This window comes from Notechis scutatus, chromosome 5 (genome assembly GCF_049901735.1).
Source record: "Notechis scutatus isolate UNSWTSFEM ecotype Mainland chromosome 5, rNotScu1.2, whole genome shotgun sequence".
Lineage (NCBI taxonomy): Eukaryota > Metazoa > Chordata > Lepidosauria > Squamata > Elapidae > Notechis > Notechis scutatus.
This window is the reverse complement of record NC_142013.1, coordinates 51,749,549-51,776,387: the sequence shown is the minus strand read 5'-3', so window position 1 is coordinate 51,776,387 and position 26,839 is coordinate 51,749,549. Positions and strand designations below refer to the sequence as shown.

General features: G+C 36.9%; 1 protein-coding gene across 2 annotated transcripts; it reads right to left on the bottom strand.

The window, feature by feature from the left end:
* Positions 1-1,187: 1,187 nt before the first annotated feature.
* Positions 1,188-25,300, bottom strand: IL10RB (interleukin 10 receptor subunit beta). 2 transcript variants are annotated; one of them, XM_026664176.2, is made up of 7 exons: positions 24,477-25,300; positions 20,241-20,364; positions 14,283-14,443; positions 5,141-5,307; positions 4,193-4,355; positions 3,539-3,675; positions 1,188-1,708 (listed from the first exon to the last, which is right to left on the bottom strand). In XM_026664176.2, the coding sequence occupies exons 1-7, from the start codon at positions 24,529-24,531 to the stop codon at positions 1,487-1,489; spliced, it is 1,029 nt and encodes a 342-aa protein (XP_026519961.1). In that variant the 5' UTR covers positions 24,532-25,300; the 3' UTR covers positions 1,188-1,486. The 2 variants fall into 2 exon arrangements, with proteins under 2 accessions (XP_026519961.1, XP_087822846.1); XM_087966720.1 differs by lacking the exon at positions 3,539-3,675.
* Positions 25,301-26,839: the final 1,539 nt, after the last annotated feature.

The window sequence follows — 26,839 nt, the reverse complement described above, 5'->3', positions numbered from 1 at the left end:
CAGATTGATTGAACACAAAACAAGTTATATTTCTTTTTGTTTGTTTAAAATCCTATTAAAGTACATGAAGTACTGAGTTTAAGTCTAAGAAATATCTTCTTGGGAAATATTCTGGATGAGAGAAAAACATGATGAGAGGACACCTTGAAGGATACTTATTACAGGCAACCAGAAAGAATTAAACTTTGTAATTAAACAATCCCCACTAATAGAGAATGGAGTAAAATATTTTAACTCTGCAAGAATTTAAAGATATTTGGCAACAAGGTACCCAGCACTTAGTCTTTAGACTTTCTGATTAATAAAAGTGGACAAAACTAGAGATAGAAGATATAACTTGAAAATCAGGCTTTTGGAATATGGATTTAAATCTACAGGATCTAAAAATGATATTAACAAAGATGTTATACCATATCAACAAATGAAACTGGCTATCGTTTCATTAGTTAAAATGGATATACAAATAATAAACCAGAAGAATGACATGGATACATGGATCTTAAACTCAGTAATGGTGAGTCTGGAGATTTTTTTACTTTGGATTTACAAAGGGGGTGACTTATACTTTTGAAGGAATCCTTGAGGAAAGCAAAAAATAGAAGAAATGTTTTTGAGATATTACCTAAATGAATAAGCAAGACCTTTAAAACTAAAAGGAAGGTTTACAAAGTGGGCCAATTGGATCAAAATTAAATTGCATATGATCCTATCTTTTCTGAAAGTTTTTAATGTTTTTTTCTTGAGTAGAATTGAATGGTGAGGCTTTAAAGATTTGTTTATGGGGAAGATATAAGAAGAAGAAAGCTTTATTGTATTTTTAGAGAGTGTCATAAGATATATTATAATCAAGATGAAAAAGATAAGAAATTAATTTGAGGGGCAATATTTGAAGGGCTTAAAGGTTAATATTTTCATTTTTTCCCTAGTAGCTCTTAATGGAATTTTTCTTAATTGATAAATTAATAAATTTGATGAAATTAAAACATTTGTTTATAAATATAAGGAAGAGGTTCTAAAGAAAATGAGAGGTTAAAGTATAAAATACAAGAAAGTATTATGAAACTTATGAAAGGTAGCTATGGTTTTTTATTATGCTTGGTTTATGGGTAGATGCTTGTTTTCCTGATTCATCATGATCGATCTCTCTTTCTGAACAAAAATTAAAGTAAATAAAACACAAACAAAAATCTAGAAGAATACTTTTATTTTTGTTAAATGCTCTTCAAAATAATAGAGTAAATATTACTGAATAAAGCATATTCAGAATATTTTAAATGTTATACTATTTTCATAACTTGAATTTGTTTGCTTATTACATTTTATTTTGAAATTAAGGCTTTAAAATAAATAAATTTCCAAAATACAAAATCATATACAATTTTTATCAAGTAAAAAAATTCCACTATTAATGACTTAATAATGTGCAAAGTCATTTTGTAAATTCCAATAAGTTCCTTAAACTAGTACAGTATATTATTCCCAAGTTTCAAACATGAAGCAAAGTTGTACAACTTGAAATTTCTTTAGGTCTAATGGTGTCTTCTTGAGATCCCTGCAGCTCCTTTTTTATGTTGCTCGTTTTATTTTCCGATTCACTATTACACTGTTTTGACTCCTCCGAAAGAACAGTAAGTGTATCATAATTATGAACCTCTTCCTGTGACTGGGATTCAAGAAATTGTGAACTATGGTAAGGATGGCTTAAAAACTGTGGATGAAGACAAAGAAACAGATTAGAAATAGCCATCTTCTTTTGACAAACATTTTAAATCAGAATGTCCCCCACTGGAAGTCCCATCCCAGAGGATTCAGCCAGTTAGATTCCAATGTCACGTGTTAAAAAACTCACTTATAATTAAAAATCACCTATCAGACATTCATTGCAAAACCACCCTCTTTTGCTATGTCAGCACATTTGCAAAAAAAACCTCAAATTGCGTTATCATGAATCTTTCCAAGCAGGTCAAATGAATAAATAGTTGCTCATCCACAGAAAATGGACTCAGCGCAATCGTTTTGAGTTCTACTCTCTCACTGAGTGCAGCTTTTCCCAAACTTTTTACCCTGGAGAAACCCTTGAGATAATTTTGAGATCACAAGGAACCCCTGCATAAAAATTGTAAAAAACATGAAGATTTTGTAATACAATTCACTTCTAACCTATATAATCCACATTTTATATTTACAACGACAGTAAAGTACTAGGTCTGAAGCTGAAACAGGATACATAAAAATTTCCATCACTGAAAGTGCTAGCATTGGCAATTTATGAAGTCAAAAAATAATGTTAATTTTTTTTCCAACACAATCTCTCATGGAACTTCTTGGGACCACTCAGAATCCTGGTTAAGAAAGACTGCACTAATGGATGATATTAAGCAGGGAGTAGAAATCAGGAAGTCTATTTGTGCTTCTCTATTTTGAGCTGTACTTCTCAGTGGAAAGAAAAGCAAGCGCACTCTTCAGTGACTATGGCAAGAATCAGCTATTTTTTTTCAGGTCACAAAAACTCCTGCAGAATCTTACATGGTAGAACCCTTCCCAAATCTCATAAGTAATTTCAAATGAAGATTTGTGAGAACACTTGGCTGACAACACAAAAATAATACAGGATTTTTATTTTAAAAAAACAATTAATACCAACTATTTTAGCTGTTCTAGGTTTCCCTCTTATCCAAAAGGTTCAGCTACATCTATTCCAGTAATATTACAGTGTTCTTGGAGAGCATGTTGTAGCTCTCTAGAGCAGCACACAAATTTTAAGATGTGTAATTTCAGTTCCTACAGAATTCTTCAGCCAACATAGCTAAATTCTTTAAAAGCATGTCTGGCTGGGAATTCTGGAAATTGAAGTCCACACAAGTTAAAGTCGCCAAGTTTGAGAAATACTGTTGTAGATCAGGAAGATGAAGTATGTAATTCCCTGTTCACTTTCAGTTTAATATGTTATGCTAATTTCACTGTGTAATATATAATAAAATAATGGGTTATTTTACCTTACTACCTAAAGACTGTGTTCTATCGCCAGAACAAGATAGACTCGAGACTGGAGTTGAGTTCAGCTCTTTATTTAACTGTCAGTAACTTCAACTAAACTTGAGCCGCGGCAGCCTCTTTTATAGCGGCTGCTCGCGGCTCGCAACCAATGGCATCATTTTAAACCTCCCGCCGTTTAGGCGGCCAATCATAATATGTTGTTAACCACCAACTGCTAGGCGGTAGTGATTGTCCAATCGGAACGTAGTATTACGAGTATGCAAATGTCTATATACAACAGACTGTATGCTAAATCAGATGACCAAAATTATCAGCACTACAGTTTAAGTGGATTTAAATTAAGCAAAATCACAGGGAGGTTTACATCTTTGACCATGAAACCAGAATTGTTTGCTCAAGGTTTGTTAACTGTGACACTTCAGAACAACATTCATGGGCCATTCTACTTCAGTACGCATCACATTCTGTTTTTTAAATTATACCAATTATTTTTATTTACGTACTTACACATACAAACACACATGGTGAGGAATATACAAACCTGAATGAAATGTTGTGGTAAATAATATGAAGGGAAAAAGGAATGTTTGATCCGGTGATAATTATGACCAATCATAAAACCACAGAAAACAATGAATACTGCTAGGATAATAACGATCACTATTACTGGATCTCTCCCTATAAGGAAGAAAAAAACAAACCTGTTCTATGTATTTATTGTGGAGCATATGATGTATATATCTTGAAATCCAATATCTTTCATTTCATAATTATTAACAGTGACAGCATTATATCTAATGTTAACTGCAGAGAAGAAACAACAACAGGTTGTATGCTGGCTTTGCCCTATTGCAAAACCCAAGATTTAAATTTTTATTTATTGTTACAATTTAGGTTTCAAAATTATTTCCATAGAACACACAAGACAGCTAAAGGTTTCAAAATGATACTTGCAGTGGGTTATATCTTATTTATTTGTTCAGTTTATATGGTAGCCCACTCAGTTAATGACTCTGGGCACTAACAAGATTTAAAGGAAATAAATGAACAAGACAATAAAATAATAAAATGTACTGCACCAGGGACAAAATGCAGAGCTCATTGCAGTCAGCTTATATATCATTCTGGCCCAGTGTCAACTGGAAGAATCAGATCTTCAGAGCCTTCTTAAAGACTGGTGAGGTTGGGCTCTTACCTACTATATTATTACTATTAATTGTTTGGGTACAAGTGGCTTCACTCCACTCTCCAGGTTTATTCAATTCTTCAGTAAATACTTGAGCTTTAACACAATATGTTGTTCCAGTATCTAGCCCAGATATTACATGAAAAGTGTGTGGTGTAGTCACGTTGATAACCTAATTGGAAAGAAACAGAAAATCACAATATAATCAAGTAATAGGAGCTTTATTTTCAATTGACAGTGTCCATACATTTCTACTGCTAAAGTTCACAACAGCCTTTCCTAACCCAGATATATGTCTAAATCAAATTAGACTTTCTCGACATGTTGGTTAGGGAATTCTGCATCTTGAACTCTACACATCTGAAAGGTGCCCAGGTTAGAAATCCTGTTCCAAAAATATGTCAACTCATGTTAATATAGTAACTCTGTAGTCACAATGATGAAACATTGAAAAAACATGCTACAATACCATGTCATTCTTGTAGCCTGTCATTTTTAAATACACTTTCAAGTCAGTCTTGTCAGGTGTTTGTTTTATGAAACACGTTGTGTAGAGGAAGCCACTATTAAAATAAATATCTAAGTCCATTGTTCAAAAATATCCAATGTTTTGCCCAGCATTTTTTCCAAGTTGAGTTTGAATGTACTTTGCCTTTAGTTGCATCTTTAGTTCCTTCTAGTTGCCTTTCATGTCCAATTTTCCAAGTCTTACCTCATTTAAAACAAAAGAAAAGAAAAGCCTTTTCCCACAGGAAAGATTTTTTATAATGAATTCCATTTTTTTATTTCAAATTTATCTGAACCTTTAAGTCTATTTGTAACTTTCTAAAATCAAAATTTTAATCACCCGTTTGCTATTTATTAAGAAAAAAAGCAGAATTTTTCTCTATTTATTGTATATAGAAAGGTATATTTAAGCATCAAAGAAGCCCATTTCTACATGTCATCAAATATTACCTGTTCACTAGTGTTCATCCAAATTTTTATCTTGTAAACTACTGAACCATAAAAATCCTTCAAGGAATATCTGATACCATTAAGTATAACAGGAGGGCTTTGGAGATGAATATCCAAGACTCCAGGGTTTCTGAGTATAATTTGTACAATAGGAGGTGTAATGATTGCTAAATGAGTTGAAGGAAAGAAAAGAAGATACTTATTTTTACTCTTTCTCTAATCCATTTAAATATACAGCTTGACATATAACCATCTTCTTTCCTATTTATTCATTTAAAAATTTAAAATGTAGTAATATTTTTTCATACCTACATAGCAACAATTACTCAACAAATTAATATTCCTGTGTTTTTCCTTATATTTTACCCCTATGTCTACCTGTCATTTTTGATCTCTGTTTCATTTTTATAAAGATGGCTAAGCAGCAGTCCTGAATGTTGAGGTTTATTAAGCAGAAAGTTTTTGGCTCCCCTGTTTGTGACTGAATTCTGCTGTATATGTGAAGGAAAGTGCATTAAAAAAATGAACACATGATTAGAAGACTTAGCTCCCTCCAACCATAGCACACCTCAAATGTAATTATTAATACTAGCTTTAGAAAAATAATCAGCAAATGACTATCAAACCAAACCCATAATCTCATAGCTTCTCAAAACACGGTGAGAAAAATGCATAGAAAGAATTTTTTCCTGACTTCTGGTGCCGTTGCAGCATGGCAAGGTAGGAGAACCTTGATCTGCTCTCCTACCGTGGGGTTTTTGCTCATGGGCAGCCGTTCGAGGCGAAGTTAGATCCTGGTGGGATCACTAGAGTGAGGAAGAACTCTGGGAGCCAAACAGGAAGTGCAATCCCGGAGGTGAAGAAGGGAGCCCGAAGCACAGGGCAAAAGAAGTCAGCCAGCTAGGCTGGCCCAAAGACGTGATGGAACAACCGTGAGAAGGAAGCGGAGAGACGAGATCGAATTTGGAGTCCAGGAAAGAGGTCGAAAGGAATCGATGTTGGATTATAACTAATAGATAAATCTGAAAGGTAATTGATACGTGTGTGAAGTGCCGGAGTGGAAGGGGGAAAGTAGAAAGTGGCTGCAAGACTGAACTGTTTACCCATAGCTCCGGATAAAGTGAAAAATTGCTTTTAAAGGGGAAGTGGAAAGGAAAGGAAAGAAGAGTGACTATTGATGAGGAAAGTTTTGTATTTCCAGTCACAAAAATATACCACAGAGAATATTTTACAGCGGAGAAGAATTGTGAAACTTTGAAATTTTTGAATGAGGAGTGACAGTGCAATTCGTGGAGGCAGACATTGTGACAGGGAGAGCGGAGTAAAGTGGCAGGGGTACCAGACTGAACTGAGAACTGAGAACTGAGAATTGAGACTCGAACTTATTTCTGGATATAATTGAATTACTAAGGAAACACTAGGAAAAAAGGAGATTGTAAATTCTCTCCTCATTGAGTGTTCGTTTTTTTTTTTCTTCCCTCAAAATTGATCGGAACGATATAATCTCACTTTCTATTTACTTAAGGTATACATTTAATTAATAAGAAAACAAGATTGGTTACTTTGAAATAGGTATTAATTTAAGTAAGTAATATATACTCCCTTTGGAGTATATTTTATATCTCTCTTTTCTTTTACTCATTACATATATTTGATTGACTATAGATTAATGACTTTAATATATTGATTAATATAAAGATGAGAAAATTAATTGTTCTTTCCCTCTCTTTCTCCTACCTTCCTTAAATACTGTGAATTATTGAAATATATATATATATATATATGGCCTTCAGCTTTGTTCGGGTATTTTCCCACGTCATAGTAGTGGTGCTTTTAAAGTTGTAGCAACGTTTCAGCAGAATCTCATCTGCCATCATCAGGCTTCTGTATAGTGTTCGTCTGTGAGTCAGACTTTCACAGCCGTTTCTGTTTTAAATTTGGTGCTAGCCTACTGCTGTGCCAGAATGGTTTTTTCTTCATCCTAGCACCAAATTTAACGTTGCTACAACTTTAAAAGCACAACTATAATGACGTGGGAAAATACCCGAACAAAGCTGAATACCATACATATAAATACCCACGAAAACTTAAGAAAACAAATATCAGACCTCTACGGGGAGGAAATAAACAGCCAGACCAAAACTTATGAGAAGCTGGAAGCTAAAAGAGCAGGAATACTATGTGACCTCAAATTCCTACGCAGCTGCAGAGACAACAATGCAACAATGACCTGCTTCAAATTAACATTTCATCACAGCACAGCAGCTACTAAACGTATCCTGAAAAGAACTAAAATGGCTCTACTCAGGAATTAGCTCCACAGAAAGAGATTCCAACTCGATCAGTTAAACAAAGATCTCCTAATTCTACACCTGGAATTAAGCAACAAAATCCACCCTCTACTTTGGGACAAAATAAAACAACTTACAACTTGGAGAGCTGAAACTGAAACCACTTACAAAAATGTCAAACTCCTGAAGAAACTAAAAAAATTAGAACATGACAAGAAAGCCCCCAACAACTCACAACACCTGAAACAATTAGTATACAACGTTCCCAACAGAGAACTCACCAAAACAGAAACAGATGTCCTAACCAAAGGATTCAATTATGCTATAGCACCCCAAAAAATCCCCACAGAATCCATCATATGTGGAGTAGAATCCAGCCTAACTAAATTAAATACAGATCAAGCTGATAGAATAAGACACCAAGTCACTAACAGCCTATGCACAAGCAAACCACTCAAAAGCAACTTGCACAAAGAGGAACTAAAAGCCCTGAAAGCCCTAAGGAACGACAGCAGCATAATCATACTTCCAGCAGATAAAGGTAATGCCACAGTAGTAATGGATAGGAAAGACTACGAAACAAAATTGACAGACCTACTCCAAGACTCCACATACAAACCCATAAACATGGACCCAACCACATATCTGGAAAAAACAACCAAGAAGAAAATCATAACCAGCAACATGAGCAAAGAGATCCAACAGAAGATCATCCCAAGAGAAAAATCTTCCAGATGCCCCAAACTATATGGCCTCCCCAAAATACACAAAGAAGGCATACCCCTCAGACCCATAGTCAGCTCCAGAGGAGCACCACTACAAAACCTAGCCAAATACCTAGCAAAGCAGCTACAGCCCCATGCTGAAGCAGCAGCTTCACATGTACAAAACTCATACCACCTCATACCATCAAAGATCTACACGTGGAACAAAAAGATCTGCTTGTAAGTTTTGACGTGGTTTCACTATTCACTCAAGTCCCAATAAAAGAAACTCTCGAAATCATCAAAAATAAATACCAACCACCCAAACACCTCATGAAACTAGCAGAACATTGTTTAACCAACACATATTTCATATACAAAAGGACAAAGATACAAGCAAATTGAAGGAGCCCATATGGGATCACCACTGTCACCCGTCATTGCAAGCTTGTTCATGGAAGAATTCGAATTCAGAGCCCTAGTCAATGCCACCCACAAACCCAAACTATGGTTAAGATACATCGATGACACATTTGTTATTTGGCCCCATGGAAAAGAAAACCTAAACAATTTCCTAACACACCTAAACAGCACACAACCCAAAATCAAATTCACCATGGAAACGGAAACAAACAAACAACTACCATTCCTAGATGTACTAATCTACAAAAAAACAGATGGCACTCTAGGACACACCATATACCAGAAGAAAACACACACCAACCGCTACCTCAACGCCCAATCCCACCACCACCCAGCACAGATAAACTCCGTGGCCAAAACACTAATTGCCAGAACCAAACGCCTGACAGACAAGACACACATAAAGACTGAACTACACACCCTGACTAAAGTACTGACAGCTAACGGCTTCCACAAAAGCAAAATCACCAGCTTGATCCACAAAAACACACTGAGACATAATGGAGACCTAGAAGATGAACAGACCTATGGAACAGCTGTCCTGCCTACATAAGAGGTACTACAGACAAAATCAGTAAGATACTACACAGGCATCACATCAAGACTGCCTTCAAAACAGACAGAAAAATAGCAGCCATCCTAAGAAACCCCAAAGATAAAATTGACCTGGAAAACCAAGGCATATATGAAGTTCCCTGTGCATCATGCCCTGCCACATACATTGGACAGATCAATAGAAGAATAAGTACCCACCTGGATGAACACAAAAATGCAGTAAAAAAGCTGGAACACACTTCCTCATTAGTCCAACACATGAAAGCAACAGGTCATAGCATCGACTTCAATGGCACCAAAACCCTAGCCACTATTGAAAACCCAGCTACTGAATTATCAGAGAAGCCATAGAGATTGAAAAAAGACCTGAAAGCATGAATAGAAGAGATGACTCCACCAGACTGTCAATTATTTGGAAGCCTGCACTCACAAACAAAAAAATATCCACACCACAAGCCAGGCAAACACCTGGGCACAAACAGAGCCCCCCGATACCTCCAGCTCAAACACACCCCAACCAGGCACCCAGATGAAACCTAGCTTCCTAATAAATGATAGCCGTCCGTTTACTTGGAGCCAAGCCACACTAAAAGCCTCCAATACAGGAAACACAATGTTGCCAGCCAATCAAGACAAAAAAAGCTACAAAACAGACAGAAGATATTAGAAACACCAATCAAGCAGAACACAGCAAACTCCAAGACCAATAAACACAGACCAAGACTCCCAACCAATCAGGATGAAGAAAAAACCATTCTGGCACAGCAGTAGGCTAGCACCAAATTAAAAACAGAAATGCCTGTGAAAGTCCAACTCACAGACGAACACAATACAGAAGCCTGATGATGGCAGATGAGATTCTGCCGAAACGTTGCTACAACTTTAAAAGCACAACTATAATGATGTGGGAAAATACCCGAACAAAGCTGATTACCATACATATAAATACCCATGAAAACTTAAGAAAACATTAATATAAATATTAATTAGAAATTTAAATTCCTATTATATATTTAAGGTAATATTAATTGAAATATTGTAATTAATTTAAAGAAGTAATTGGAGTTATAACACTGTTATATATTTAAAGATAGTTGAATGATTTTTCAACCTGCTAGATGGATTTAAAAATTAATGATTAATTGAATTTATTAATACTAGATATACAAATATTAACAGAGCAGTAGAAGTCAACAATCAGGATAATAACGAGTAAAGTGGACTGGAAAGTTTGAAAACATAATTAACTGATAAGAATCTCCTCACCTAGTGGTGTTAAGGAATTAAATCAGGCAGATAAATAGTAATATAAAAGCTTAAGAGAATTGAGAAAATCGAACTGTTAAACATAAATAAAATTGATGGTAGTAGGCAATACGACTTGGGAGAATATAGCTAGGATAGTGGAGAAACAACCAAGAATTATTAAAGAAATGACCAGCACATCTACCACCGTTACTAAAGTAGGAAGAAAACCAACATGAGCAGTAACACCATCCACCCCACAGCAACATCGACCCAAAAACGATTGAAGGGATGTTGGCACCAGAAAAATCTACAGCTCAAACCAGTACACAATCAGTCCAAACTATATTATTAACTATTCAAAGCATGATGTTGACATTGCAGGAATCAATGTCTAAAAACCATATGGAAAGCAAAGCAGAAAGAGAAATAATAAAAGAAGAATTAAAAAATGAGTTAGGGAAAATGAGAAGTGAAGTCAAAGATTTAGATGGAAAGATAGGCCAGATTCAAGAATTGATTAAAATAAACGAAGAGAAGATTAAAGTGATTGAAAAACAAGCTAATCAGATGGAAAAGAAGTTAGAAGGCATGGAACAAACAATTAAGGAGCAGAATAAAGAGACCAATGAGACCCTGACTCAGGTTGAGATGGACAAGGCCTCCTATTATCTTAGATTCCAGAACGTGGAGGAAGAGAGAGGAGAGAATTTACTGTTGGTGATGGCGGAGATGTTGGCAGAGCTTCTGAACAGAGATAGGGATGAGATGGTGAATGAGCTGGACGACGTATACAGAGTTTACATGAGCTACATGAGACAGCATAGACTCCCCAGAGAAGTGCATATTAGATTTGCAAGGAGGCGAGTGAAGGATATAATTTATAGAGTTACGAGAGATGAAGGAATAAAATACAAAGGTAGAGAAGTGATTGTTCTAAAACAGGTGCCGAGGAGAATTCACGAACAAAGGAAAGACTATCAATTTCTCACGAATTATTTAAACAAAAAAAATATATCTTTCAGATGGATTACCCCAGAGGGTATAGTAGCAATATGGAAGGAAAAAAGGGTGAGAATAGATAACCTAACCAAAGCTCAAGAGTTCTTCGACCGAATAGGAGGAATAGAGGAAGAACTGAGCAACAGAGATGATCATGAAATTCTGAGCCAAGAAGAGCTACAATCCAGAAGCAGGGGGAGGGAGAAGGAGAGGGAAGGAGATGAGGAGACATTGGGAAGAGAAGAAATAGGAGTGAGGACGAGAAGTCAAACGACGGGTAAAAATATTGAGGGATAGAAGTAGGAAAGGAATGGATAAAGGAGTTAATTTGATATCTATAAATATTAATGGGTTAAATGACCCAGCTAAGAGAAAAAGAATATTCTTTAAACTAGAAAAACAAAAAGCGGATATAATATGTATTCAAGAGGTTCATATAAAGAATACAGATAAAGGGTACCTATTAAATAAAAAGTTGGAGAAAATGTATGCAACATTGGCAGAAGAAAAAAAAGAGGGGTAGTATTATATATAAAAGAAGATATAGCTTCAGAATTGATTTACAAAGATGAATTAGGAAGAATAGTAATGGTAGAAGTGGTAATACAAAATAAAAAGACATTATTGGTGGGGATATATGCCCCTAACAAAAACCAAAGTTAATTTTACAAAACCTATATGAAAAATTAATAGAATTTGAAACCCAAGAATTTGCATAATAGGAGACTATAATGCAATAACAGATAATAGACAATCTCTGGCAAATACAATAAATCAAATGTGCTGTGCTGTGCTGTCAGCTCCATGTATGTCTGAATCCGTTCCTATATTTTGAATGAAGTCTATTACTAATTTCATTCCTGATACTCAAGGTTGTTAATCAATTCTCTAGAGATTTCTTGAAACCAGCTTTTAAAAAATATATTTGCAAGTACACTTAATTACTTTTGAGAAGTGTGCTGTCCAGCCCGTTATAGTTAATGGGAATTGGTGTAGTTAAGTTAGTAATTGGGAGCTGTCCCCTTAAGGGAATGCATCATGGTAAATGTAGTTAAGGTATCCTGGGAAATGTAGTTCATGTCATGTGGCCACATCTGTAATCCTGATTGGTCACTGAATTGACCCTTGGTGGGTTGAGGGAGGTTTCTTCACTCTTACTTGGACCCCAACAGCATTCTGGTGCTTCACCCTTTGCTCCTTCATTATCAGGATGAGACATAACCATCTTTTTACCCAGAAAGACAGATATGCAAAGAATTGGACATTGAGAAGAATCTCTTCATAAGTGTGAGTTATCTTTAGGATGCCTGATGAACCAATAAAAAGACTTTGTATGGATGCTTTGTGGAGTTATCTATCTGCCTTTATACATTCAGTCAGTAATTACAGAGGACAGAATAAGAAGTCTTTGATATTAACACAGAATTGTAACTGGAAAAAACCCAGGAAGGAACTCTTTTTCCGTTTCCATTTGAAGGGATCTTTAAAATTTGCCTTTGTTTTAATGGCAAACTTGATAAGTAGTCAGTGGTAAAATAAAAAACAACAACATGACTCCCAGGATTGCAGTAAATATTGTGATGGTTCCCACAATTTGTTAAAAGTCTTTAAATTTCCCAAGTAGGATGCTTAGAAGGGGCAGTAATGTAAGATCTGAATATTGCAACAATTCAGCATACCTATTACTAGGGGTGTCTTGCAGGATGTGATTTTAAAAGTTAACATAATAACACAATTAAAGATTGCAACATTGAATGCAATGTCACGACATCACCTTTAGTTTTTAAAGCCTGAAGACACGGCCATTATTCAAATCCTATTTCCTTTCACTTCTGTGTTCTGTTGAAAACAGATAGAAAGGGAAAGAATAGCTGACTTTTAAATCATTTTTGCAGCTGACCTGAGATTCTGGAAGATAACAATAAGAGAAAACTCTTAATTTTTCCCCCTTAATGATAGCTTTTCTAATTCTCTCTGAAAACAGGTAACTTGATCTGGTTGCCCTCGAAAGAAGCTGCCATTTTTATACAGGTTTTGTTTCTGTAGGAAACTCTGCCACTCGAAGCAAGAAAAATTATTTTAATCTAGAACATACAGTGATATAGGAGATTAGTTTCATTTGGGACCGAGAATTAAGAACAATGTTTTATTACTAAGGAAAATATTCAAATCCATCAGGACAAATATGCAGAAGTAAATTGCAAGAAAGGAAACAGCCTCTGTGAAATATTAATATTATTATTTCCTAATTTTAACATTTTGGGGGGAGGATGGATGCATTGCTTTTAAGCTTTTCATTCCTGAACTTTATTAAAGCTATTCATTGGTCCCACTATTAAGACAGTGGGTGAACTTTATTAACGCTGATAATTTTCTATTAAAAATATCAGTGGCAAGTTATCACCATTTATCTTTATACCTTACTACCCTGTTTCTCCAACAATACGGCCTCCCCCAATAGGAAGTCCCAGCATGTTTTATAGTCATGAAATGAAATTAAGCCCCTCCCCCAAAATTAAGGCCTATATTAAAACATGCGAAATGGGGGGGAATGGTGGGGGGGCTTGCCGTTAGGAAGTACTTTTGTTGCACACCTGGATATGGTGCTGCCTGCGTTGACCCCGATACGAAGTGCCCCACCAACGCCGAGGTCAACATCCAAGCCGTCGCCACCCACCCGAAGATGCAAGGGGGAAATTAAGTCACCCCGAAAAGATGGCCTAGCCATTTTTTTGGGCTCAAAAAATAAAATAAGACCCAGCCTTATTATATGAGAAACATGGTAGTATAGTTCAAAAAGATTCAAACCTGACATTTTTTAAAAAATAGTATCCTCTCATCATGACAGTTATAAAAATAGTTCTGTGCTCTAATACTTCAAATCCATAGACATTATAATAGGGAATTAGAAGAATAACTTACTGTCCTTGAATGGTGTGAAGTTAAGATATATCCAATGCGACTGTTTATTCTCAAATTCAGCTCGAATTCTTAAATTAGAAAAACTGTATTTAGGTATATTTGAAATATTGCACTCTGTGAAGTATGTCCTTTGGCACAAGTCAATGAATATTGACCTCAAACTATTTTTAAAAAAGGAAACAAAATTAATTATGAGAATAAAAAGCTTTCTTTCATATGCTGAACAATAATATTCATTTTCAGATTTATCTTATATCAACAGAAACATCTTATATTGATTAAAAGGAATATATGTATGCCTATCTACTAAGAAGTCCAGTTCTTTTTATTCAGGATAAATTTTAGATAAAAATTAAGGCTGAACTTAATTTAATTTAATTTGATAGTTAATTTGTGATGTAGTATATTACATAGAAAAGTATTTTCTTATTTATATTCTTTTTAATTGAAGCAAACAACATTATCAAATTGAGATGGAAATGAATAAAAAAAAAGGACAAAGTTAAATATGAATCACACACATCCCAATAAAAATGTTTAAAAGTTAAAAAGCAATTTACAGAATTAACAACAATATTAAAGATTTCTACCTTCAGGTAAATTTGTACAAATGAAGATAATATTCTAGAAAATGGTTGTTAATATCTATAAATGATGAAGATATTTCAGTGAAGTTATTCTTAATTGTAAAGTTCCTCCAAAATCTTTGTATTCTGAATGTACTTCTTCATTGATGGGATGTATACTATGTGCACAATTATCAGGCAAGTGAGTATTTTGACCATATCATCATTTTTATTCATATTTTCCACCTCGAAGCTGTATAAACTTGAATGCCTAGTGGATATAAGCATATCAGGTGATGTGTATTTGTGTAATGAGGGAAGGTGTGGCTTAAGGCGATCAACACCCTATATCCAAGTGTGCATAATTATTAGGCAGCTTCTTTTCCTCAAAGCGGGCCAAAAAAAGAGATTTAACTGACTCTGCAAAATCAAATCTGTAAAAAGTATTTCAGAGAGATAGAGCACTCTTGAAATTACTAAGGTATTGGGCCATGATCACAGAACAATCAAACGTTTTATTGCAAATAGTCAACAAGGCCTCAATAAACGTGTTCAGAAAAAAAGATGAATATTAACTGCCAAAGATTTGAGAAGAATCAAATAATAAATCAAATAAGTTACCAGTAACCCATTATCCTGCAGTGCTGTCATATTTCAGAACTGCAACCTACCTGTAGTGCCCAGAATGACAAGTGTTCAATGCTCAGAGACATGGCCAAAGTAAAGAAGGCTGAAACCTGACTACCACTGAACAAAACACATAAGTTGAAACAGCAAGACTGGGACAAGAAATACCTAAAGACAGATTTTTCAAAGACTTCATGGACTAATGAGATGAGAGTGACTCTTGACAGACCAGATGGATGTGCCCATGGCTGGATCAGTAATGGGCACAGAGCTCCACTTCGACTCAAGACGCCAACAAGGTGGATGTGGGGTATTGGTATGGGTTGGTATTATTAAAGAGGAGCTAGTTGGACCTTTTCAGGTTGAAGATGGACTCAAAATCAACTCCCAAACCCACTACCAATTTTTAGAAGACACTTTCTTCAAGCAATGGTACAGGAAAAAGTCTGCATCTTTCAAGAAGACCAAGATTTTTATGCAGTACAATGCTCCATCGCATGCATCAAAGTACTCCACTGCGTGGTTAGGTAATAAAGGCCTTAAAGATGAAAGAATAATGACATGGGCCCCTTCCTCACCTGACCTAAACCCTATTAAGAACTTGTGAGCCATTCTTAAATGGGAGACTTGTGGTGAAGGAAAACAGGACATCTCTCTGAACAGTGTCTGGGAGGCTGTGGTTGCTGCTGCACAAAAAGTTGATCGTCAACAGATCAAGAAACTAACAGACTCCATGAATGGAAGGATTATCACTGTAATTGAAAAGAAGAGTGGCTATGTTGGTCACTGATTTTTTTTGTTTTAAATCAGAAATATTTATTTGTACATTGTTTGTATATTATTCTCACTTTAACAGATGCAAATAAACAAAAGAGATGGGAAAATTTTCATTTTACATTTAGTTGCCCAATAATTCTGCACACATGGATATTTTCCTAAGAAAGCCAACACTTCAGTTTTACTTTCTTAAATATTCAGGTTTGAGATTTATTAACATTTGGGCTTGACCAAGAGAACTGTAGTTGTTCAATAATACAATTAATCCTCCAAAATACAACTTGTCTAAGTAATTGTGCACAAAGTGTATGTTGTATTGCAAAGTAGTCTCTACATTAGAGAGCCTAGCTTGCATAGAATATTTTGGACATGCTTTGAGTATGCGAAGATTTGTGGCATACTGGCCAAATCTGCAAACCTGCTTATTCTGTCCTTATCATTAACCCAACTGACTCTTTTTTTAAAAAATAAGGGAAATGCTACAATAAATCTAAATGAAGGTGACTTCGTATTATGGAGTACAGCTGATAAATAATTGCATGGTGAGAGGTTTTGAATGTGGGACAGACTATTTTTGATAATATCAGAAGTGGATCTGTGGGAAAATAGACTTGAAAGAAAAGGAAAGAAGTGAAAGAGAGAAATTTGAGTGCAAGTAGTCCCTGACTTACGACCACAATGGAGCCCAAAATTTCTGTGGCTAAGTGAGACATTTATTAAGTGAATTTTGCCCCATTTTATGACATTTCTTGCCACAGTTGTTAAGTGAACTGCTGTAGTTGATAAGTTAGAAATCTGGCTGTTAAGTGACTTTGCTTGTCAGAAGGTCGCAAAAGGGAATCACATGATTTTGGGATACAGCAATGGTCATAAGTATGAACCATCCTGGGGATGCTGCAGAAGGTTGTGACTCGTAAGTGTGAAAAACAATCATAAGTCATTTTTTTTCAGTGCTGTTGTAACTTTGAACGGTCACTAAACTGACTGTTATAAGTCAAGGACCACCTGTAATTGCAAAAATTATGACTAGAAATTACGTGAACTAGTGGTAGAAATTGGTTAAGCTCCTAACAGAACTAATGCAAAACATAAAGAAAGTTAATGAGGAAGCTGTTACAAAGTGTCTGAAAAGTGCCTGGAGATACACTAATGGAAAAGCATGAAAAAGGATGCTTTATAGGCTAATGAAATGAAAGAGGCTATGTATGAGGAAAAATGGATAAAAGAGAATGATTGCTAAAATGATAATGAAAGTGACGTTTTGCAATAAGCCTCCAGCAGAATGAATATAGTTAAAGATTAAGGTGAAATTATTTGGGTGAACTCAAAGTGAAACAGTGCTAGAAACATATGTTACAGATTTATGTGAGTTTAACAGTGTTGTATTGAATAGTAAAAGAAAAGGGAAAATGGAAAAGAAGTCAACTACTATGAGAATGTTTTTAAAAATGGCAAAGTTTCATGTGCAGGTGGGATAACTGGAAAAGTGTTAAAATCTTTGTAGAGTGGCTGAAGATGAGTCTTAAAATGAGTCTGAAGATTCCATCTCTGCCTGACAATTGGAAGAATGCTGTTATTGTTATCTTATATAAAGGGAAAATAAAGTGTCAGTGTAAAAACTGAAGAGGAGTTAGTTGGTTAAGAATTCCTGGAAGTTGTTTGAGAAAAAAATTTATTGAAAGGATATAAGGGGGAAGCCAAATTTGGGAAGCAATTGTGTGTTGATTTAGAGAAAGCATAGGATAAAAGCAATAAGCTTCAATTATGGAACCTTTTGTATATAGTGATAAGAGCAGCATATGATGAGAAAATAAGTGGTACATTTGGTGAATGGTGAGGAGGGAATAAAGCAAGAATAGGTAATTTGCTCTAGGCTGGTTAATGCATTCATTGACAAATATGCAAAAAATGCATAGTGTTGTTAGAGATGTGCTTATTAGGGACACAAAGGCATGCACTTTTGTATATATACAAAAGTGGATTGTTGGCTGAGAATTCAAATGATTTATATAATCATTTGAGTTCTCAGATTTATAATGGCTCAGTATACAGTGTAAAATCAGCCAATCCTAAAGAAAATCAACCTTTGGAAGGACAGATCCTGAAGCTGAAGCTCGAATACTTTGGCCACCAAATAAGAAGAAAGGATTCACTGGAAAAGATCCTGATGTTGGGAAAGATTAAGGGCAAAAGGAGAAGGGGACAGCAAAGGATGAGATGGTTAGATAGTGTCATCAACCCAAGGGACCTGGATTTGGGCAAACTCTGGGAAGAAAGGGGGGCCTGGTGTGCTATGGTCCAGGTGGTCGCCAAGATTTAGCAACTAAACAATACAATATAGTATAATTCAATATGGATTAGTGATCTGTAAATTAATGTATCAAAGATAATTACGTTGGTCGAAAAAATGTCATGGACAAATGCATGTGATAATAAATGCAACAAACTGCAGCAAGTAGATTAATTTTTATGCCTTTGGTCTAAAAGACCCATTAGGGCTTATTTTTGGGGGATGTCTTATAGGCACCAGCAGCCCCATCCAGCAGGAGCCCACACACCCACCCACTCTGTCCCACTGTCTGGCTGCTCGCACCCACAACAGAGCAGACAGCCATATGGTGTGCCACTGCTACCACAAGGTCAGGCGAGGCAGGTGGCTGTGGGGTGGAGTTGCCCCATGCACCCATACCCATGCACCTCAGGACCTCTGCAGACAAGCCACCCATGCCCCACCACTTGCTCATCAGGTGCCAATGCTATGGAAACATGGGGTCATTAAAGTGCAGGGTGCACTTCGAGCACTTGAGACGACACTGGACCACATGCCACTCATTGCAGCGTGCTGTGCGAAGAGGGCCTCGACATCCCCTTGGACCACTCTGGGAGCCCAGTTGAAGGTGCTTGCAGGCCGGTAGTGGCCCTTGATCAGATGCGTCTCCTGGGCGAAGTCAGACCAGGTCCTCTTTGAGACTGGTCAGGCGCATGGGACACGCCATAATTTGAGGTAGGGCTTGTATTAGGCACATGCTTAAAATTATACTAGGGCTTATTTTCGGATTGGGGCTTATTTTCAGGGGAACGCAGTAATAATGTATTTTTCTTGTACTTCGTTGTTTGTGAGTGGGAATTAGATTGTTAGCAGGAACATAAAAATAATGTGAATGCAATGTGTCTAGTAAAATAAGATGAGACAAGAGTCAGGGATAAATGTGAATTTCAAAAGTGGTTTGCCATTGCCTGCTTCCTACGGCTCAGAGTGTGTGACTGGCTCAAGGCCACTCAGCTGGCTCTGTGTCTAAGACAGGACTAGAACTCAATCTGGTTTCTAGCCTGGCATGTTAATCACTACACCAGACTGATTTTTTTTCCCCACACTTTACTTGATGCTTTACTATTACCAGCTCCTCATAATATATTGATAGTTTGGGTAGAAATATTAAATTAATTAATTTTTAATGTCAAAAAGTTGAGGCAATAGGGATAGATCCATACACCGTTCCTATCATTTTCAGCTACAAGGCATTTTATCTTTTCTTTGTTGTTTCATCCTTAGCAGATATTCTCTGTTAAGATGTAAAAAAAGCAATCTGAAGAGGTCACATGTGAAGACATCATAATTATATCTCCATAAAATACTTGATATATTTGATAATATACCTGATATTTTGTTTTTTAAAGTTGGCTGTACATGTAAAGTTCATCCAATTCTGGAATATAGGTTATCCTAAAATTAATGTTTGTGGTAAACCATCACTAGTTTCTTTTTAAAAGGTTACAGAACTTTTGGAATATATGCACAATATAATTCAAATTTCATATTATAAGTTGTTATCCAAATAAATTTTCCTCCCATATAAATAGATGGGAAAATAAATTTAGAGAATAAGCTGAAATATATTTTCAATTGTATAAGAACATGTGAATAGCATAAAAGAAACAAATTACATTTTTCATATGTAGTATGAAAATTATCCATTCTTACATTTACCTTTTATATTGAATTGTATAAGTTACATTTCCTTCAGAAAAATTTGATGGATCCCATAGGAGAACACTGTTAAGCATAACTGAATTTAATCGTATGTTTTGAGGCTCTTGGATAATTGCATGTACTGTAATATGAAAAAAATAAATATTGTTCAATGCATGATTTTGACATTCTTTCATTGACAGCACAAACAATTCACACATATCTAGATAGATAGATAGATAGATAGATAGATAGATAGATAGATAGATAGATAGATAGATAATTATTATATAGTGATGTAATTTCCCAAAATTTTCAACTGCAAGTCTCAGCTGGTTAATAAAGAATAAACACGGTGTTGAAACTCTGAATCATATTGCCATTTTGAAGATTCCTGAAAACAGATTCCTGTGGTTTTTCACTTCAGAGGCAGAGCGTAACAAAGTTATCATCATCAAAAGGAGGTTTCTGAGTTTAGCAATCTCCTGAATGATATGACTGGAAACTGGTTTTGTCATTACCCAAATGCTACCAAATGAATATGGAAATAGAAACCCAGATAGATTACATCATAAAGCCTCTGGTAAAAAGCACTTTTAAAAACCTTTTATCTTTGTTGCTGCTGCTGCAGATAGGAATGATCTTCTCTTGGGAAATAAATGAATAGAAGAGAAACCAGGATAGCACCCGTTTTCACCAATATAGGGAGTGCTAGTGCTGAAGTCTCGGTCATTTTATGGATAATGGATCTTTACGCAAATGCTTGTAAATGTTCCTATCCTACTATCCAGAGTCTATTTTGTTGTATGATATATACATATCCCATCTGAAAGTAAAAAACAAATTGGGAAAGGTGGGGAAAAAAATGTTTCAATCTGATCAACTACCGATATGACTTCGTGATTAGTTTTACTACTGTAAATGGTCGTGTATGGGAAAATATATATTTTCTTTTTTTGACCATCATTCCACTGTTTTATAGCAGAATGTTTCTATATAATTCCAAGCATTTTGAGATCTGACCAAGCTAAATCATATGGAAGCTTTGATAGCTTTCTGAGATGTTGGCTCGATATTTTGATGATGAAATCAATCATATTGCCATGCCTGTTTATGCTGTGCATTCTGCAAAGATATACAAAATACATTTTGGGCCAATATCTTTGGTAAACTTTCAGTCCTGACAACGAGGAGAAAGTAGGTGGTAAAACATGTGTTATTCTGCCCTTTTCACCTCATGGCTTTTTACATTTAATGGAGCAGGTTATAAATTCCTCTTCATGTGAAAGAGGTGTTCTATCCAGAAAATGTGGCCATAGAAGAGAATATTCTTCTGACTCCCAATCATTGGATCAGAAGATTTGAACTACAAGATTGAAGCTAATATCCCTTCTCTGGGCAACACGCTTGAATTAATGGTGATTAAGTTCAGAAACTGTTTGAACAAATGTTCTAAATTCATCTAGTTGGGGTTCCGCCCACTTTTGACACTAAAACTGCCTTGACCACATTGTGGAAAGAGAGAAAAGGATTTTTTTTTCCTTCTTTCATAGGAAAGGCTGCCTGTTGTCACTCTAATGGGTAACATAAATTTGAGCCATGGAGAAAAGTTTCTTGGGGAGTGTTAGGGATAACATTGTTTACCCTAACTGGTTTGGGTAAAAATAATAAATATGGTATCATGGTTTGTTAGTTAAAGTGTGTGTAACTTTAACTGCAGGAATGTAATTAAGGGTGTGGTTGTAAAAGCACTATATAAGAAGCGAGGCAATTCCAGCTCTCTCTCTCTCTCTGGCTTACTGATCCCTAATTACTGGTTGATTGATGACTGCGTTCTTGCTGAAACGGGGAGAGAATAAGGAGGAGAGAAGATAAAGATTGGACTGATTTATTGTAAGTGAACTGACATTGGCTTTTCAATACGGACTTTGCAAATAGAGTATCCCCGACAAGACTTGACTGAAATGATATATGACTACTGGACTGTTTATTATGACTATGCTCTAATTCTTAAATGGAATAAACTATATTCTTGATAGCACAAGCGTATCTGTATTTTTACTGCGTGTTAACTAGAAAACTTATCTCACATATTTACCTGTCTTCCTATCTGACTTCGCTGCATGTTCTGTTTAGTTTGTTTTCCTTAACACTCGTTGGGGAATCCAGGCTTAACAGGGAGGGCATGTAAGGTATTAAAGGGATATTTGGGGATATTTCCGGAAACTCACCATAGGCCGAAACATATGGCTGGGTGTCATTAGCACATTGATAATATCTCAGGCCATGATGGCAGATGATCTCACCCAGCAGCTTCACATAATGTTAAACAGAAGAGGAGAAAATACGGAGTCTTGCGGAACCCTGCAAAGCAGGGGATAAGGGCCAGACCTCTCTCTTCCTATCAACATCCAGAGGTGCTTTTTTTTTCAAGAGGCAACTGGACTTTCTTTCTTTTTTTGTTTAGTTTGTTTTTTTGTTGAAGACACTTCACTTCTCATGCAAGAAGTTTCTTCAGTCAGAACAGAGGAAGGAAGTGAACCAGGACAACACAGAACCTCCCACTTCCAACCCCCAAGCCACTCCAGAAGGATAGCATGGTTGGTGGGATGGACGGCTGACAGTAAAATGGAGGTAAAAGCATTCAAGGAAGTGTCTTTAGTCACCAATTAGACATAAGTTCAATAGGAGACTTACTGAGCAGGTCAGAACCTTTACTTATCCGGGTGTTCATTTTCAATTTTCCACTTGCTGGACTAATCAATTGAATGAGCTTAATTTAAGAGCCCAAAGAGCATTATTTGTAATTAATAAATATGCGAATATAGTACTGTAATAACTATGCTCCCGAAGCAATTAAATTAAACTTGTATCTGTGATGCTTACTTGTCCACCTATAAGAATATTTGCAGTTAGAAACCATCAAATCCGATTTCCTAAAAGCTTATCACACATCCCTTATTCAGCTACCAACAGTATTCTATGACTAGAACTATGAGGTTGCCTTAGAGCAGGGGTGTCCAACCTTGGCAACTTTAAGACTTGTGGACTTCAACTCCCAGAATTCCTCAGCCAGCAAAGCTGGCTGAGGAATTCTGGGAGTTGAAGTCCACAAGTCTTAAAGTTGCCAAGGTTGGACACCCCTGCCTTAGAGTCTGGTCAAAGCAAATCCTTTTGGGAATTTCCTTTGCCCACTCAATCAGAGAAATTTGTTTCTTCTCTGAGGTGAGAAATCTGTTGTGAACTGGAATACTTGGCTCTTCTCTCCTGGCAACATCCACCACTGCCTTGAAAAAACCTTCGACTAAAATACAAAGAAGACTGGAAACCAAGATCCAAATATATTTTTTCCCAAAAGGCAATTGGACTTTGTTTTTCCTTGAAGACACTTAGCTTCTCATCCAAGAAGCTTCTTCAGTTCTAACTCAATGGTGGAGAATGGAAGGATTTATATTCCTTGCAGTCATCTGGTTGTTAGCACTCTTTCTGAGAGTCATTGAGGTCACTTGGAGGTTTATATGTGCCCTCAGATAAACCTCCAAGTGGCCTCAATGACTCAGAAAGAGTCCTAATAAATCCTTCTGGTCTCCACCTTTCAATCAGAACTGAAGAAGCTTCTTGAATGAGAACGAAAAATGAAGTTCAGTTGCCTTTTGAAAAAGCACCTTTGGGACAACTGTGAGCTGGAGACTGAGAATCTCCATAGAAATTTGGAACCAAGACGCTCAAAAAACCCACAAAGCCAGTTTCCCACTTCCACTGATAGTAGAGCATCTTACATGCCCCACACAGGATCCTTTTCTCCCTTGTCTGAATTGCTGTGTTACCCATCTATTCAGGCAGGTCTCCAAACTTGGCAACTTTAAGACTTGTGGACTTCAACTCCCAGAATTCTCCAGCCAGCATAGCTGACCATAGCTGGCTGGAGAATTCTGGGAGTTGAAGTCCACAAATCTTAAAAGTTGCCAAGTTTGGGGACCCCTGTATTAGGGTGACACAGCATGTTTAACCAGCAGTACCTTCAACTAGCGAGTTCTGTCTAGCCACCGAAGGACCTACCTCCTTCCCTTTCATTCGCGACCAAGTGTAACAACCGAGCGCACCATTTAATACGTGAGGAGAGGCAAACGCAGCCACCACTTTCGGCCAGAGAAAGACCGCCCAACTTTTCCAAAGGGCTGCCTACTCCCAAGGGCTGCTAAAAAAATAAAAAATAAAAACACGCGGGTTTTCCAATCTAGGCTCGCTCCTTACTTGACCAGAAGACGCAGCCGCAAATTAGACACCACCAGCTTCTCGTCGGGATCATTCTCGGCTACCATCGCCGATCGCCGTCCTGGCTTGCCTCTACTACGCCACTTGCACGCGGCCCCGTCGAATCCCCGCGGTGAATTCCTCAGGAATAGGCTGGGGCGCCCACTTCTTGGCAACGCCTCGTCACTCTGGGACGCTCTCGCTGTCTGCCTTCGCTTTGCTGCGCGTTGTTTCCCCCGTTCCCCGGAACTCACCGCACTCTTTCTACCACACTACCTTGTTTCCTTTTCTCGAGCTCCAGGTGAACCTTGGCCTCTGAGGGAGCAAAACTGAGGCAGCAGTGCCGCCGCGCTAACAAACCCGGGAAATCCCTCTTTCCGTAGTTAGGGAAGGAGAAAAACAAAGCGCCTCCGCCCCCAAGTGCGCTCTGTCCGTCTGCCGAGCCAGCCACCCCGCATCAAAGCTCCACCTTCGTCGCTGGAGCAGCAGCTTCTATAGGTGCTACCTTTGGGTTCCTTTCCAAAGCGAGGGCGAAGGAACGGCTTGGTAGCAGCCGCTGCAAAACCTGAGGTGTTTTTTCCCCCGGGGGTGGTGTGGAGGTGGGGCATCTGATAGCACCGACTCTGTCTTTCCGTGTATTTAAAAGCAAATAAAGCGATAAATTACGGGGAAAGAGGGTGGAGGTGGAGAGGCGGGAGGCTGTGTGTCTTGCAGATTGGGGCGAAGAGGATAAGAAAGGATTGCAGGTTGCGATTGTTGTTGATATCTAACTTTGTAGAAACCAAATCACAACATTGCTTGAGGAAAGTGTAAGTGCAAAGGAAGTTGTAATGCTGGCAAACCTAGAGTCACCTGGGTCTTTCTCATAGTTAAAGTATTTCTGTTTTTTATTCCACTAATTTAGCAATGTCTCTCCGTGAGATTACTGGCTTTCTTTTCAAATCAGGAAGGTCCTTGATTTGAAAAGCAAAACATGAAGAGAAATTTGCCTCATTCCATAAAGAGGCAACTTTAATAATAAGTTTTCGCTCCCGTTTTCAATATCATGCAAGATGGAGCAAGCACCTGCATATTTAATCTTTTTTTTTTTTAAAGTATAGTCCTTTTCTGCTTTTCATCTAACCTCAGAGCATGCTTTGGAAATACTGTATCTCTTTTCTGCCACATCCTAGGACAGAGTCTTCATCTCACCAGAAATGTTTAACTCATTTTTAACTGCAACATAATCACAATATTATTCCAACACTGTCCAGTTGCAGCCTCAAAGCATATACGATATTCTTCTAGCTTTGGATCATTTATTACATTTTTCTGAGAAATTGAATTGTGTTTTTAAAATAAATATACTGAACATATACTGTTTGCTTTTAGTCATTTTTACTAAAACCGGCATTTTGTAAAGTTTTACTTGGTTTTGCTTTGTCTTTTGCTTTGTCTTCCACTTTTTTCTTTCACTTTGCCCCCACCCCACCCGCACTTTGTCCTTTATTTTTTCCAATAAATTATGGTCACCAGCTTAGAGCCTTTCTTCACTAGGAATTTTTTGCATAGCTCAGCCATTGCTGTATCACCATTTCCTGGGATAACCCAGCCTGTCCTTGCTGGCTGTTAAAATGAATTGATATCATTGATTGTACTGGTGAGATTATTTTGAAGATGCTGATCCTCCTCCTAAGATCAAGTATCTCCCCTAGGGGTTTAATCAGTGGTTAACTGCAGCTGGATTGGTTACCTGAAACAAAATGTAGATGCGTTGACTCTGTGACAAATTAAGCAAGAAAAAAAAAATGGGTTTGCAGGAGGGGACAATAGGTTATGCAACTCAACATACGCTTGTACTGTGTGTGTGTGTGCGTTCTAGTTCTAGTTCCTGCTGGGGCACAAAGTGAGAGCTGCGTGACCTTGGGCCAGTTGCTTTTTCTCACAAAGCAAAGAACTTACAAAATCTTGCCAAGAAAACTAGGGACTTGCTTGGGCAGTCTCCAGGACTAACATTCAAAATAATGCATACACACAAAGAAAAGAGTTGAGTTTACCCTGTGGCTTTAGTGTAAAGGATAGATTAAATTGAAGAAATGCTTAATAAAGTATTTGTTGAGGTTCATGACTGATCTAAGTGCTAGAGCTGTAACTACATAGCCAAAAAGGCATTAAGAGTTGTTAACCTAATCCTACGTAGCTTTTTCTCTGGTAATATTACACTACTAACTAGAGCATACAAAACATTTGCTAGACCAATACTCGAATACAGCTCATCAGTCTGGAACCCACATTACGTATCTGATATTAGCACAGTTGAGAAAGTCCAGAAATATTTCACAAGAAGAGTTCTCCACTCCTCTACTCATTGTAGAATACCTTAT

What these genes read in the sequence shown, in the direction of transcription:
- IL10RB (XM_026664176.2), bottom strand. Translation starts at nt 24,531, where the DNA reads ATGATCCCGACGAGAAGCTGGTGGTGTCTAATTTGCGGCTGCGTCTTC. An exon ending in CGGCTGCGTCTTCTGGTCAA is followed by an intron (nt 20,365 to 24,476) that starts GTAAGGAGCGAG and finishes TTCATATTACAG; the next exon opens with TACATGCAATTATCCAAGAG. An exon ending in TAATAGTAATAATATAGTAG is followed by an intron (nt 3,676 to 4,192) that starts GTAAGAGCCCAA and finishes TCTTCCTTATAG; the next exon opens with GGAGAGATCCAGTAATAGTG.